Consider the following 12,158-nt stretch of genomic DNA (forward strand, 5'->3'; position numbering starts at 1 on the left):
TTTGATCTTCTGCTCTCCTGTCTCCATTCTAAAAAGGCACTTAAGGCAGAAAAGCAACCTTGGAAAGGGCCTTAAAGGGAGAGAGAGTATAAAAGCAGTAGACAAGATGTCTGAGAATTTTCTCATTTGTTTTTAATGAGGTGTGTGGATAGTAGGTGTGTCCATGAAGGAACTTCAGTTTTGTATAAATGAGTTGTCCTGTTTTCAGTCCACTGAAGCTCTCTGGCCTCCCCTCATCCAGGAAGTTACAGGCTTGGGGAATCTGTCCTCCTGTCGATGATAAAGAAAGTTAGTCACTCAGTTGTGTCCGACATTTTGTGACCCCATGGACACATTTTGTAGCCCACCAGGCTCCTCTGTACATGGAATTCTCCAGGCAAGAATACTGGAGTCAGTTGTTATTTCCTTCTCCAGGGGGTCTTCGCGACCCAGGGGTGGAACCCAGGTTTCTCACATTGCAGGCAGATTCTTCACTGACTGAGCCCCCAGGGAAGCCCCTATTGCTGTTAGCATTCAATTTTCATTCTTAAGATACCAGTTATTTTCCTACAAAGAGCGTCACTGCAGGGTTGGTAAGATGAGTAATACAGACTCTCTTGGGTCGTATGGATAACACCAGAAAATGACAGAAATAGAGAATACTTAAAAAAAAAAAAGCATAAGCTATTTGGCTTGGAAGCAGTGCAGACCTAGAACAGATACCATAAAAGTAAATTATTTGAATAAAAGGATACATTTGAATCAGTTCTAATGAGGTGGATGAAACTGGAGCCGATTATACAGAGTGAAGTAAGCCAGAAAGAAAAACACCAATACAGTATACTAACACATATATATGGAATTTAGAAAGATGGTAATGATAACCCTGTATGCGAGACAGCAAAAGAGACACAGATGTATAGAATGGACTTTTGGACTCTGAAGGAGAGGGAGAGGGTGGGATGATTTGGGAGAATGGCACTGAAACGTGTATACTATCATGTAAGAAATGAATCGCCAGTCTATGTTCAGTACAGGATACAGGATGCTTGGGGCTGGTGCACGGGGATGATCCAGAGAGATGATATGGGGTGGGAGATGGGAGGGGGGTTCAGGATTGGGAACTCATGTACACCCGTGGTGGATTCATGTCAGTGTATGGCAAAACCAATACAGTATTGTAAAGCAAAATAAAGTAAAAATAAAAATTAAAAAAAAAAAGAATAAAAGGTAAGAGAAACTTGGTTAGTCTATATAGTATATTGTGATCTTTTTTAATGGTTTATTAATGTCATTCATTGTGTTATTTTCAGCTGGAAAGATGTTGGTAGCAGAATATGATTCTGCTGCATGCTGTGGTATCATTTAATACATACAGCCTGACTTGTGAGTCATGGTAGAGTTGATTGTGATTGTCAGGAGCCTTCCACAAGAGTGATCTTTCTTATGCTCTCCAGGTTTTCACCTGATGGCAGACTAATCGTATCATGCAGTGAGGATAAAACTATTAAAATCTGGGATACCACAAGTAAGCAGTGTGTTAACAACTTCTCAGATTTTGTAGGGTAAGTCCATTTCTCTCTTTGCATTTATATGGGTTAGTTTGCTAGGAAGGCATTTAATTATTACAATTCAAATAAAGAAATTAGAAATTGAAATATTAGACCATCTTATTCCTTTCTCCCAGGTTTGCAAATTTTGTGGCTTTTAACCCTAATGGTACATGCATAGCTTCAGCAGGTTCTGACCATACTGTGAAAATCTGGGATATAAGAGTGAACAAGTTACTCCAGCATTATCAAGGTAACAACTTCCATAACAGAATTGAATTGTACAATGGGCTTCTCTTACACTGGCAGAGACTATTCATCTCAATGTGGCTTGGCCCTCTTACTGAATGTGATGGACTGACTAGAGAAAAGTTAGCCACCATCAGCAGCATGGTCCAAGGAGCTGAGATAGGTGCCAGCCTGCAGAGGGAGGTGGATGGACCTTAAAAATGATGCCAGAGCTGTAAAAAAAAAAAAAAAAAAGGAAAAAGAAAAGAAAAAAAGTTACTATAAGATTTTTAGATTTTGGTTATCTGCTTTGTATAAGAATCCAGGATAAAATTGACTCAGAAGGAGATACGTGAGCATAAATAGGCATTATAACTGGCAGAAAACATCCTACTGTGCCTGTCTATTGAAGTTAAAAGAGAAATGAATTGATTTCTTAATGTGTATTAGATTTACATTAAACCCAAATTTCCGTTCCTTAATAAACATAATGTAGCAGACACTGTGCTAAATTCTCACATCAGCCCTCAGAGGTATTACTATTACCTCCACTTTAAAGACAAGGAAGTTGAGGCCGAAGGAGCCTATGTCACTTGCTAAAATATTGCTCGGACTGACATAGGTCTTTCTGTTTACAAAGTATGTTTTTTACAAAGTACAGTGATTAACAAACTTTTGATTGCTGTGCTATACTGCCTCCTGTTGGAAGGATGGTGTCCAGAAATGAATTCTCAAACTAGCAAGGCTGCCCTTGTCCAAAGACATCTCCATACTCTTCGCCCCTTGTCCCAAGCAACTAATTGGTTATTAACTTTAGTTTAAGGCTAGGATGTATACCTTATGTGAACTGGTGGTAGACAATGGTTGTTTATATTGGTAATATATCTGAAGATTTTATAGTTTAGTAGTTAATAAGATCATCTTTCCATGACAGAGTTTCATTTGTAAAGTTTTTCTGTCTCATGAACTGGAAGCTTAAGCTGTTTGATGCCACACTACTTATTTGTTTTAGTGAGCTATGTAGAGTTTTGGTGCTATTGAGACATTACCTCTACTTGATTCTTGCTTTCAACCTAATGTTGCTAGTAGGGTGAAGGGGCATCTTTAGAATTAAGAACTATTCTCTGAACTTTTTGCTTTTATTTTCTACAAATCAGTTCACAGCGGTGGAGTGAATTGTGTGTCGTTCCATCCTTCGGGTAACTATCTCATCACTGCTTCTTCAGATGGTACGCTGAAGATCCTGGACCTCTTAGAAGGAAGGCTTATATATACACTTCAAGGACATACGGTGTGAACCCCAAGATATTTGCTTTAGTATATGGCACTAACTAAAATATAAACTTTATATATGTAAAAAATTTATTACATTTTTCCAAGTGTACTACACATTGCTGCTATTACAGTTTTTTTTCTTTTGCTTGCAAGGCTGTGTTTTCATCCTCTGAAAGCAACTCTTCGAAATATTATTTATTGTAGTTCTTGTCAAAATCAACGTGTATCTTTCAGTGGCCGGTGACGTAACCCTCCACTGCTGTCTTCCTCAGCATGCAGTGTGGATCTGACTGGTTAAGTGGTGACAGATCTGTGTTTTTCTGACTTCTGCTCTTTCCGCTCACGTGCCAGCTCTGATCCTCTCAGCCTCCACACCCTTTCACTCTCGCTTTCCATTGAACTGATGGGTGAGTTTAGAAGGAGAAATTTGACAAGTCGAGCCTAATGCCTTCAGCTTCTAGGAGCCTGTGCTCATGGTTTTCCTCCAGTATTTCTTGTGGGGAGGCCAGCCCTTGTCCATTCTTGCCTGTGACAGGGTACTCAAGTCTGACTCACTTTGGATTTCAGTTCTGGAAAGCCTGTTTGCCCACAGATGAAGCCATATTCTCTTTACAAGCCCTCATCAGTGAGAAAGATAGTATTTCTTTGTCTTATTTTTTAATTAGTTTAGGAACCCAGTGGGGAAGTGGGGTGCTATTTATTGAGGCTGTTCACTCACACACACATACACATACGGATGTATAATATACCAAAGAAAAACTTTTTCAAGTGTAAAAACTGTTCTTCCTTTCTGGGTAAATGTTCAAACTTCTCTAAATTTTTTAGAATACATCCCCCTCCTTTTTTTTTTTTTTTTTTAAAGTAAGATATACTAGGTACTTCCTTTTAACCAAGTACAAGCTATTTATATCCAGAAATAGAATGGGCTTTGTGGTCTAGGGGAGAACTTTTCTTTTTCTGCCTTCATGTATCCTGCCGGACTTCCTGCTTGCTTTATCATTTGTTTTACAGCTGTGTTAGAGGGAAGCAGAAATAGACAATTAACCAGCTCAGATACATGTTTACGCATGGAATTGGGCTGGATTAACAACCAATAAAAGTGGCCATGAATTAAAATATCCATGGAAGAAGGACTGAGTACTGGAAAAAAAGTAAATAAAATAATTTAGGAGAAAAGCACTATTACACGAAGATGGAATTTTTCACAGTCTGGAGGTGGAGGTGTTTATGAGTGTTAATAACCTGAGACTGTGGGCTGGTCTGTGTGAAAGATATGAGAGGCTTTTCCCCATAGATTTTCTTATATAGATTCAGTTAATTTCATTCGCTCAGTTGTGTCTGGCTCTTTGTGACCCCATGGACCGCAACATCCCAGGTTTCCTTGTCCATCACCAACTCCCAGAGCTTACTCAAACTCATGTCCATTGAGTCGGTGATGCCATCCAACCATCTCATCCTCTGTCATCCCCTTTTCCTCCTGCCCTAAATCTTTCCCAGCATCAGGGTCTTTTCAAATGAGTCAGTTCTTTGCATCAGGTGGCCAAATTATTGGAGTTTCAGCTTCAGCATCAGTCCTCCCAGTGAATATTCAGGACTGATCTCCTTCAGAATGGACTGGTTGGATCTCCTTGCAGTCCAGAGGACTCTCAAGAGTCTTTTCCAACACCACAGTTCAAAAGCATCAATTCTTCGGTGCTGAGCTTTCTTATAGTCCAACTCTCACATCCATACATGACCACTGGAAAAACCATAGCCTCGACTAGATGGACCTTTGTTGGTAAAGTAATTTCTGTTCTTTTTAATATGCTGTCTAGGTTGGTCAGAGCTTTTCTTCCAAAGAGCAAGCATATTTTAATTTCATGGCTGCAGTCACATCCACAGTGATTTTGGAGCCCAAGAAAATAAAGCCTCTCACTGTTTCCATTGTATAGATTACCGACTTATTAAACAGTATACTAGCATTTTTAAGCTGAGAAATGAGTCCTCTTGACTAAAAACTGACCCAGAGGTCATGCTGTGACTGTGCTGAGAGTCGTCCAGCGCTGCTGCCATTGCTCACCACGCTCACTTTCCTGTTACCTCCCACCCTGATAGCTGCAGGGACTTCCCAAGTGGCTCCCAACTGTTGGTTCAAACTCCAGCTCATCATTCTTGCAGTCGTGGTATCAGTTGTCATCAGTCACAGCTCTTCTCCTATCTGTGTCCTGCTCTCAGAACTCTTAAGTGGCTCACTGTTGCCCACGTGAAGAGCTCGGGGAAGCATGTTGGGGTTCAGGAAATGACTTCTTTTCATACAGCCTCACTCCCATCATTCAGCCTCTGCTAGTGATTTGTTGAATAAGATTTCAAAGCCAGAAAATCTTAACAGAAGAAATTCTTACTCACTGACCTATGCACGAACTTCTTTAAAGGGAAGAAAAGTGTATTTTCTAATTTTTATTAGTATCTCTTTTTTCAGTTACTATTGTTTATAGATGTCTTCAGATAATTGAGTTGATGCTTTGATTCTCTTTGCCTGCCTGGTTACTAGCAGCTGAATATGTCCTCAGACTTATTGCATAAATAGTCTGCACAAATTAGGATGAAAAAATAATACTCACAGCCTTCTTGGCCACCGAAACACGTCATCAAATGCTTTTTTTCCTTTTATCTCCCTTTATTTCTTAGGGGCCTGTCTTCACTGTTTCATTTTCAAAAGGTGGAGAGCTGTTTACGTCAGGAGGTGCAGATGCACAGGTTTGTAAAGCTCTCTGCTCCCTCTTTGATTTGATTAGGGGAAATGGAATCTGAGGCTTCAGCTGAGGTTTTTACAACCCGCTAGTTTGTCTATGTTCAGATGATTATGAATGAGTTTATGTTTTAGTTAGTGCCAGGGAATCTGCTATCTCAGAACTGAAATGGTACCAGTTCTGATCATTTTTGGAACTCAAATAGCAGTTATTTTCTTTTGCTCATCTTTATACTTATACATAAAACTAACACTGAGTGCCTAATATTGGTGTGGGCCTTTTCACTTGAATTGTTGCCTAATCTATTGTCTGTGTGTTTTATTTTTCAAATGTTGATTAAACTTCTTGAGTATGATACATTTAAATTGTAACACATCTGTATTTATTTGAAATGACAAAAAGTCATTCAGAGCCACATTTATTGAATAAAGTGGACATAAAATTCAGAATACAAAATCTCTCCCTATTACCCTTTTAAAAGGTATTGAGATATAATGTTGTGGGAAAATATATCTAGCCTTCCTAACTATTTTGAGAGCCTATTCTATATGTTCATTTTTTAAAAATTTTCTTCTACTACTTTTACTTGCAAATCAATAACTGCCAACTTGATTAATTTTTATAGGTCTTATTATGGAGGACTAACTTTGATGAACTGAATTATAAAGATGTTAGTAAAAGAAACCTCAAAAGACTGCACTTTGATTCACCACCACATCTTCTCGATATCTACCCAAGGACACCACATCCCCATGAGGAAAGAACTGAAACTGTTGAAGTGAGTACTTCACAAGTGCTTTCCCTGCCATCTGTAAGTGTACACTTTGGGACTGTTGGCGACCTATATGCTTGGAGTTATACTTAATTATATAAAGCCTAGTCCTCCTTTAAAACAACAACATTTTGGCAAAACCAATACAGAATTGTAAAGTAAAATAAAAAATAAATTAACCTAAAAAAATAAAATAAAATGAAATAAAAAAGAAACAATTATACTCACTAATAAAACTATAAATTGAGTAGTATATAAAGTACTAAAGTCTCATATTTGCAGCTTGAAGATTTAGAAATAAAACTTAAAACCTGTGATGATAATAATAATGGGAAAGGAAGAATCAAATCTAAGGCCTCTGACTGTAAAGTCTGAGCTAATTTGTGTTCTAGACGTGTTTAGGAAACTCATGTGATAGCTCCCATGAGAACAGCTGAAAGGCAAGAATTTTTAGGGCAATTATTGAAACGGGTATCTTGAAGCAAGTCTTATGAACATTAAAAAGAGGTTTAAGCATTACACCTAGTAATTGGGACCATTTTACTGTTTGCCAACATGTATTTTCAAACATATAATTGCCTATTTAGCCGTAAATTTGTCTTTGCTGGATACTTAGCTGGTATTAGTCTGTTTCTTTCCATTTTGCATGATTCTTCTTAAGTTCTTTTTTCTCTCAGCAAGAGCTAAAATCAGGAATCACTATTGTCTGTTCATCTGAATTTTTTCCCCCAATCATTGGCGGAATCTTTCTTTGTTTTTACAGTAGATGTTTTGAATTTTTAAGATATGATTCCTGAGAGGCAGTTCCCAGCCACTTCATGCTTGTTATTCATGCTGTGGTCTGACTCCTCTCCATGGTTCCTGGGCCCCTCACCCGCTGTCAGTCCTTTAATTTTGGTTTCGTCCGTCTTGGTCTTCTCTCTTAGCTCAGCTGTTTCTGTTACTCTCAGGGGTTTTGTTGTGTGTGTGTGTGTGTGTGTGTGTGTGTGTATACACTCATGTATAAGTTTTCAGAAAAAAATGATATCTTTGGACAGTTTTCTAGATTTTGTTTAATCTGGTCACATCTTTGGGATTTCTTTCCTTGTTTTTCCATGGTAGTGTTTATTTTCAGTTCTTTGCTACAATTTTTGTCCTTTTCAACTTTTCAATTTTTGTTCTTTTCAACCATTTTTCCAGACCTTCTAAATAAAGTATTTACCATTGTGCTTTACTTCATCTTTGTGCCATTTATTGTATTATCATTTCCTCACTTTTTTAAAAAACAATTATTTCAACATTTATTGTAAAATGTAATAATAGGATAATGTGTTGAAAATAAGAACATTCCATTCAGTTCAGTCGCTTAGTTGTGTCCGACTCTTTGCGACCCCATGGACTGCAGCACACTAGGCTTCCCTGTCCATCACCAACTCCCAGAGTTTACTCAAACTCATGTCCATTGAATCAATGATGCCACCCAACTATCTCATCCTCTGTTGTCCCCTTCTCCTCCTGCCTTCAGTCTTTTCCAGCATCAGGGTCTTTACCAGTGAGTAAGTTCTTCACATCAGGTGGCCAAAGGATTGAAGTTTCAGCTTCAGTATCAGTCCTTCCAATGAATATTCAGGACTCATTTCCTTTAGGATGGACTGCTTGGATCTCTGTGCAGTCCAAGAGACTCTCAAGAGTCTCCTCCCACACCATAGTTCAAAAGCATCAATTCTTTGGCACTCAGCTTTCTTTATATTCCAACTCTTACATCCATCCATGACTACTAGAAAAACCATGGCTTTGACTAGACGGATGTTTGTTGGCAAAGTAATGTCTCTGCTTTTTAATATGCTGTCTAGGATGATCATAACTTTTCTTCCAAGAAGCAAGTGTCTTTTAATTTCATGGCTCCAGTCAGCATCTGCAGTGATTTCGGAGACCCCCAAAATGAAGTCTGTCACTGTTTCCATTGTTTCCCCATCTATTTGCCATGAGGTGATGGGACCAGATGCCATGATCTTAGTTTACTGAATGTTGAGTTTTAAGCCAACTTTTTCACTCTCCTCTTTCACTTTCATCAAGAGGCTGTTTAGTTCTTTTTCGCTTTCTGCCATAAGTGTGGTGTCATCTGCATATCTGAGGTTATTGATATTTCTGCTGACAATCTTGATTCCAGCTTGTGCTTCATCCTGTCCAGCATTTCTTACGATGTACTCTTCTTATAAATTAAACAAGCAGGGTGACAATATACAGCCTTGACATACATACTCCTTTCCCAGTTTGGAACCAGTCAGTTCCATGTCCAGTTCTAACTGTTGCTTCTTAACCTGTATACAGATTTCTCAGGAGGCAGGTCAGAACATTAAGTGAATGTTATCATTTCCTCACTTGCTTTTTTTTTATTATATATTCCTGGACTCTACAAATATTTATTAAGTTCATACTATGTGTAAATACATGGTGGTATATGTTTTAGATCTTCAAAATGGATTGTAAGAAATTCCATTTTCACCAGTATGATTAAATGGATACCTCCCACTAAAAACAACTACGCATGCTTGATAAACTGAAGTCATCTATGTATTTCTATGAGGATGGCTCATGGAATTTATTTCTATGCAATAGATTGTATTCCATTGAAATCATTATTCATTTTAAAAATAAATTTTATACATTTTTAATTGGAGGATAATTGCTTTACAATATTGTGTTGGTTTCTGCTATACCACAATGTGAATCAGCCTCCCTCCTACTTCCCTCATCCCTCCCCTCTGGGTTGTCACAGAGCACCAAGCTGAACTTCCCACTGGCTATTTTGCACATATTTTGCACATATAGCTATTTTGCTATATTTGGTACTAAATATATGTCAATGCTACACTTATCTATGCACCTCCTCTTCTCCTTCCCCACCTGTACCCACCAGTCTGTTCTCTATGTCAGCATCTCTCTTTTTTCCCTGAAAATAAGTTCATCAGTACCATTTTTCTAGATTCCATTTATGTATGTTAATATACGATATTTGTTTTTCCTCTTTCTGAGTGACTTTACTCTGTACAACAGGCTCTAGGTTCATCCACCTCGCTCAATTCATTCCTTTTGTGGCTGACTAATATTCCATTGTTTATATGTACCACAGCTTCTTTATAGATTCATCTGTTGATGGACATCTAGCTTGCTTCCGTGTCCTGGCTATTGTAAATAGTGCTGCCATGAACATTGGGGTACATGTGTCTTTTTGAATTATGGTTTTCTCAGAGTATATGCCCAGTAGTAGAGTTGCTGGGTCATACAGTAGTATTATTCCTAGATTTTTAAGGAATCTTCATACTGCTCTCCATAGTGGCTGTATAAATTTACATACCCATCAACATTGCAGGAGGGTTCCCTTTTCTCCACATCCTCTCTCGCATTTACCGTTTGTAGATTTTTGATGATGCCCATTATGACCGTCGTGAGGTGATGCCTCATGGGAGTCTTGATTTGCATTTCTCTAATAATGGGCGGTGTTGAGCATCTTTTCATGTGTTTGCTGGCCATCTTTGGAGAAATGGCTTCTTTGGAGAAATGTCTGTTTAGGTGTTCCACCCGTTTTTTGACTGGGTTGTTTTTCTGATATTGAGCTGCTATAACTGTTATTTTGGAGATTAATCTTTTGTCAGTTGCTTTGTTTGCAGTTATTTTCTCCTCTTCTGAGGGGTTGTCTTTTCAGGATTGTTTCCTTAATTTCTCTTTCTGACTTTTTGTTGTTCATGTATAGGAATGCAAGGGATTTTTCTATGTATTAATTTTGTATCCTGGGACTTTACTAAATTCATTGATTAGCTCTAGTAATTTTCTGGTGGCATCTTAGAGTGTTCTGTGTATAGTATCGTGTCATTTGCAAACACTGGGAATTCTACTTCTTTTCCAGTCTGGATTCCTTTTATTTCTTTTTTTCCTGTGATTGCCACGGCTAGGACTTTTAAAACAATACTAAATAATAGTGGCAAGAGTGGGCATCCTTGTCTTGTTCTTGATCTTAGAAGAAATGCTTTCACGTTTTCACCATTAAGAATGTTTGCTCTGGGTTTGTCATATATGGCCTTTATTATGTTGAGGTAGGTTCCTTCTATGCCTACTTTCTGGAGAGTTTTTATCATAAATGGGTATTGAATCTTGTTGAGAACTTTTCCTACATCTATTGAGAGGATCATATTGTTTTTATATTTCAATTTGTTAATATGGTGTATCACATTGATTGATTTGTGTATGTTAAAGAATGCTTGCATCCCTGGGATAAACCTTACTTGATCATGGTGTATGATCCTTTTAACATGTTACTGGATTCTGCTTGCTAGTATTTTGTTGAGGATAGTTGTTCATCAGAGATATTGGCCCATAATTTTCTTTTTGTGTGATATCTTCGGTATTGATATCAGGGTGATGATGGCTTCTTAGAATGAGTTTGGGAGTTTTCCTCCCTCCACAGTTTTTTGGAAAAGTTTGAGAAGGATAGGTTTAGCACTTCTCTAATACTTGACGGAATTTGCCTGTGAAGACATTTGGCCCTAGGCTTCTGTTTGTTGGAAGATTTTTTTATCACAGTTTCGATTTCAGTGCTTGTGATTGGTCTGTTCATATTTTCTGCTTCTTCCTGGCTGAGTCTTGGAAGGTCTTACTTCTCTAAGAATTTGTCCGTTTCTTCCAGGTGGCCCATTTTATTGGCATAGAGTAGTCTCTTGTCTGTCATGACCTTTGTATTTCTGGTTGTCTGTTGTAAATTCTCCGTTTTCGTTTCTAATTTTATTAAGCCATCTTTTTTTCTTGATGAGTCTGGTTAAAGATTTTTCCATTTATTTTTTATGTAAAGTTTATCTTTTCAAAGGACGAACTTTTAGTTTTCTTATCTTTGCATTTGTTTTATTTGTCTCTATTTCATTTATTTCTGCTCGGATCTTTGTGTTTCTGTCCTTCTACTAACTTTGGAGTTTTTGTTCTTCTTTTTCTAGTTGCTTTAGGTGTAAGGTTAGGTTGGTTGTTTGATATTTTTCTTGATTTTTGAGGTAGGTTTGTATTGCTATGACCTTCCCTCTTTTTAGTACTGTTTTTACTGCATCCCATGGTTTTGAGTTGTTGTGTTTTCATTGTCATTTGTTTCTAGGTATTTTTTAGTTTCCTTTTTGATTTCTTCACTGATTGGCTACTTAAAAACTTACTGTTTAGCCTCCATGTGTTTTTTACAGTTCTTTTTTTTCCTGTAATGGGTATCTAATCCTACTTCATTGTGGTCAGAAAAAAGTGCAATTTTCTTAAATCTACCAAGGCTTAATTTGTGACCCAAGATGTGATTTATTCTGGAGAATGTTCCATGTGCACTTGAAAAAAAGTGTATTCTACAGTTTGGGGATGGAATGTCCTCTAGATATCAATTAGGTCTGTCTGGTCCAATGTGTCATTTAAGACTTGTTTCCTTATTAATTTTCTTTCTGGATGATATGTCCATTGGTGTGAGTGAGGTGTTTAAGTCTCACACTATTACTGTGTTACTGTTTCCACTATTATAGTTATCATTTGCCTTGTGTACTGAGATGCTCCTGTGTTGGGAGCATATATATCTATAATTGTTATATTTCCTTCTTGGATTGATCCCTTGATCATTATGTAGTGTCC

At 37.7% G+C, this 12,158-nt stretch overlaps 1 protein-coding gene across 3 annotated transcripts in view; it reads left to right on the forward strand.

The window, feature by feature from the left end:
• Positions 1-12,158, forward strand: part of POC1B (POC1 centriolar protein B) — a 108,946-nt gene that overhangs the window by 48,826 nt on the left and 47,962 nt on the right. For all 3 annotated transcript variants that reach the window (XM_040234440.1, XM_040234441.1, XM_040234442.1), the window contains exons 5-9: positions 1,437-1,544; positions 1,667-1,782; positions 2,915-3,048; positions 5,700-5,768; positions 6,387-6,539. In XM_040234440.1, the coding sequence (XP_040090374.1) occupies positions 1,437-1,544; positions 1,667-1,782; positions 2,915-3,048; positions 5,700-5,768; positions 6,387-6,539 (580 nt within the window). The remainder of the gene's footprint in view (positions 1-1,436; positions 1,545-1,666; positions 1,783-2,914; positions 3,049-5,699; positions 5,769-6,386; positions 6,540-12,158) is intronic.

Source organism: Oryx dammah, unplaced genomic scaffold, assembly GCF_014754425.2.
Source record: "Oryx dammah isolate SB20612 unplaced genomic scaffold, SCBI_Odam_1.1 HiC_scaffold_29, whole genome shotgun sequence".
Classification (NCBI taxonomy): domain Eukaryota; kingdom Metazoa; phylum Chordata; class Mammalia; order Artiodactyla; family Bovidae; genus Oryx; species Oryx dammah.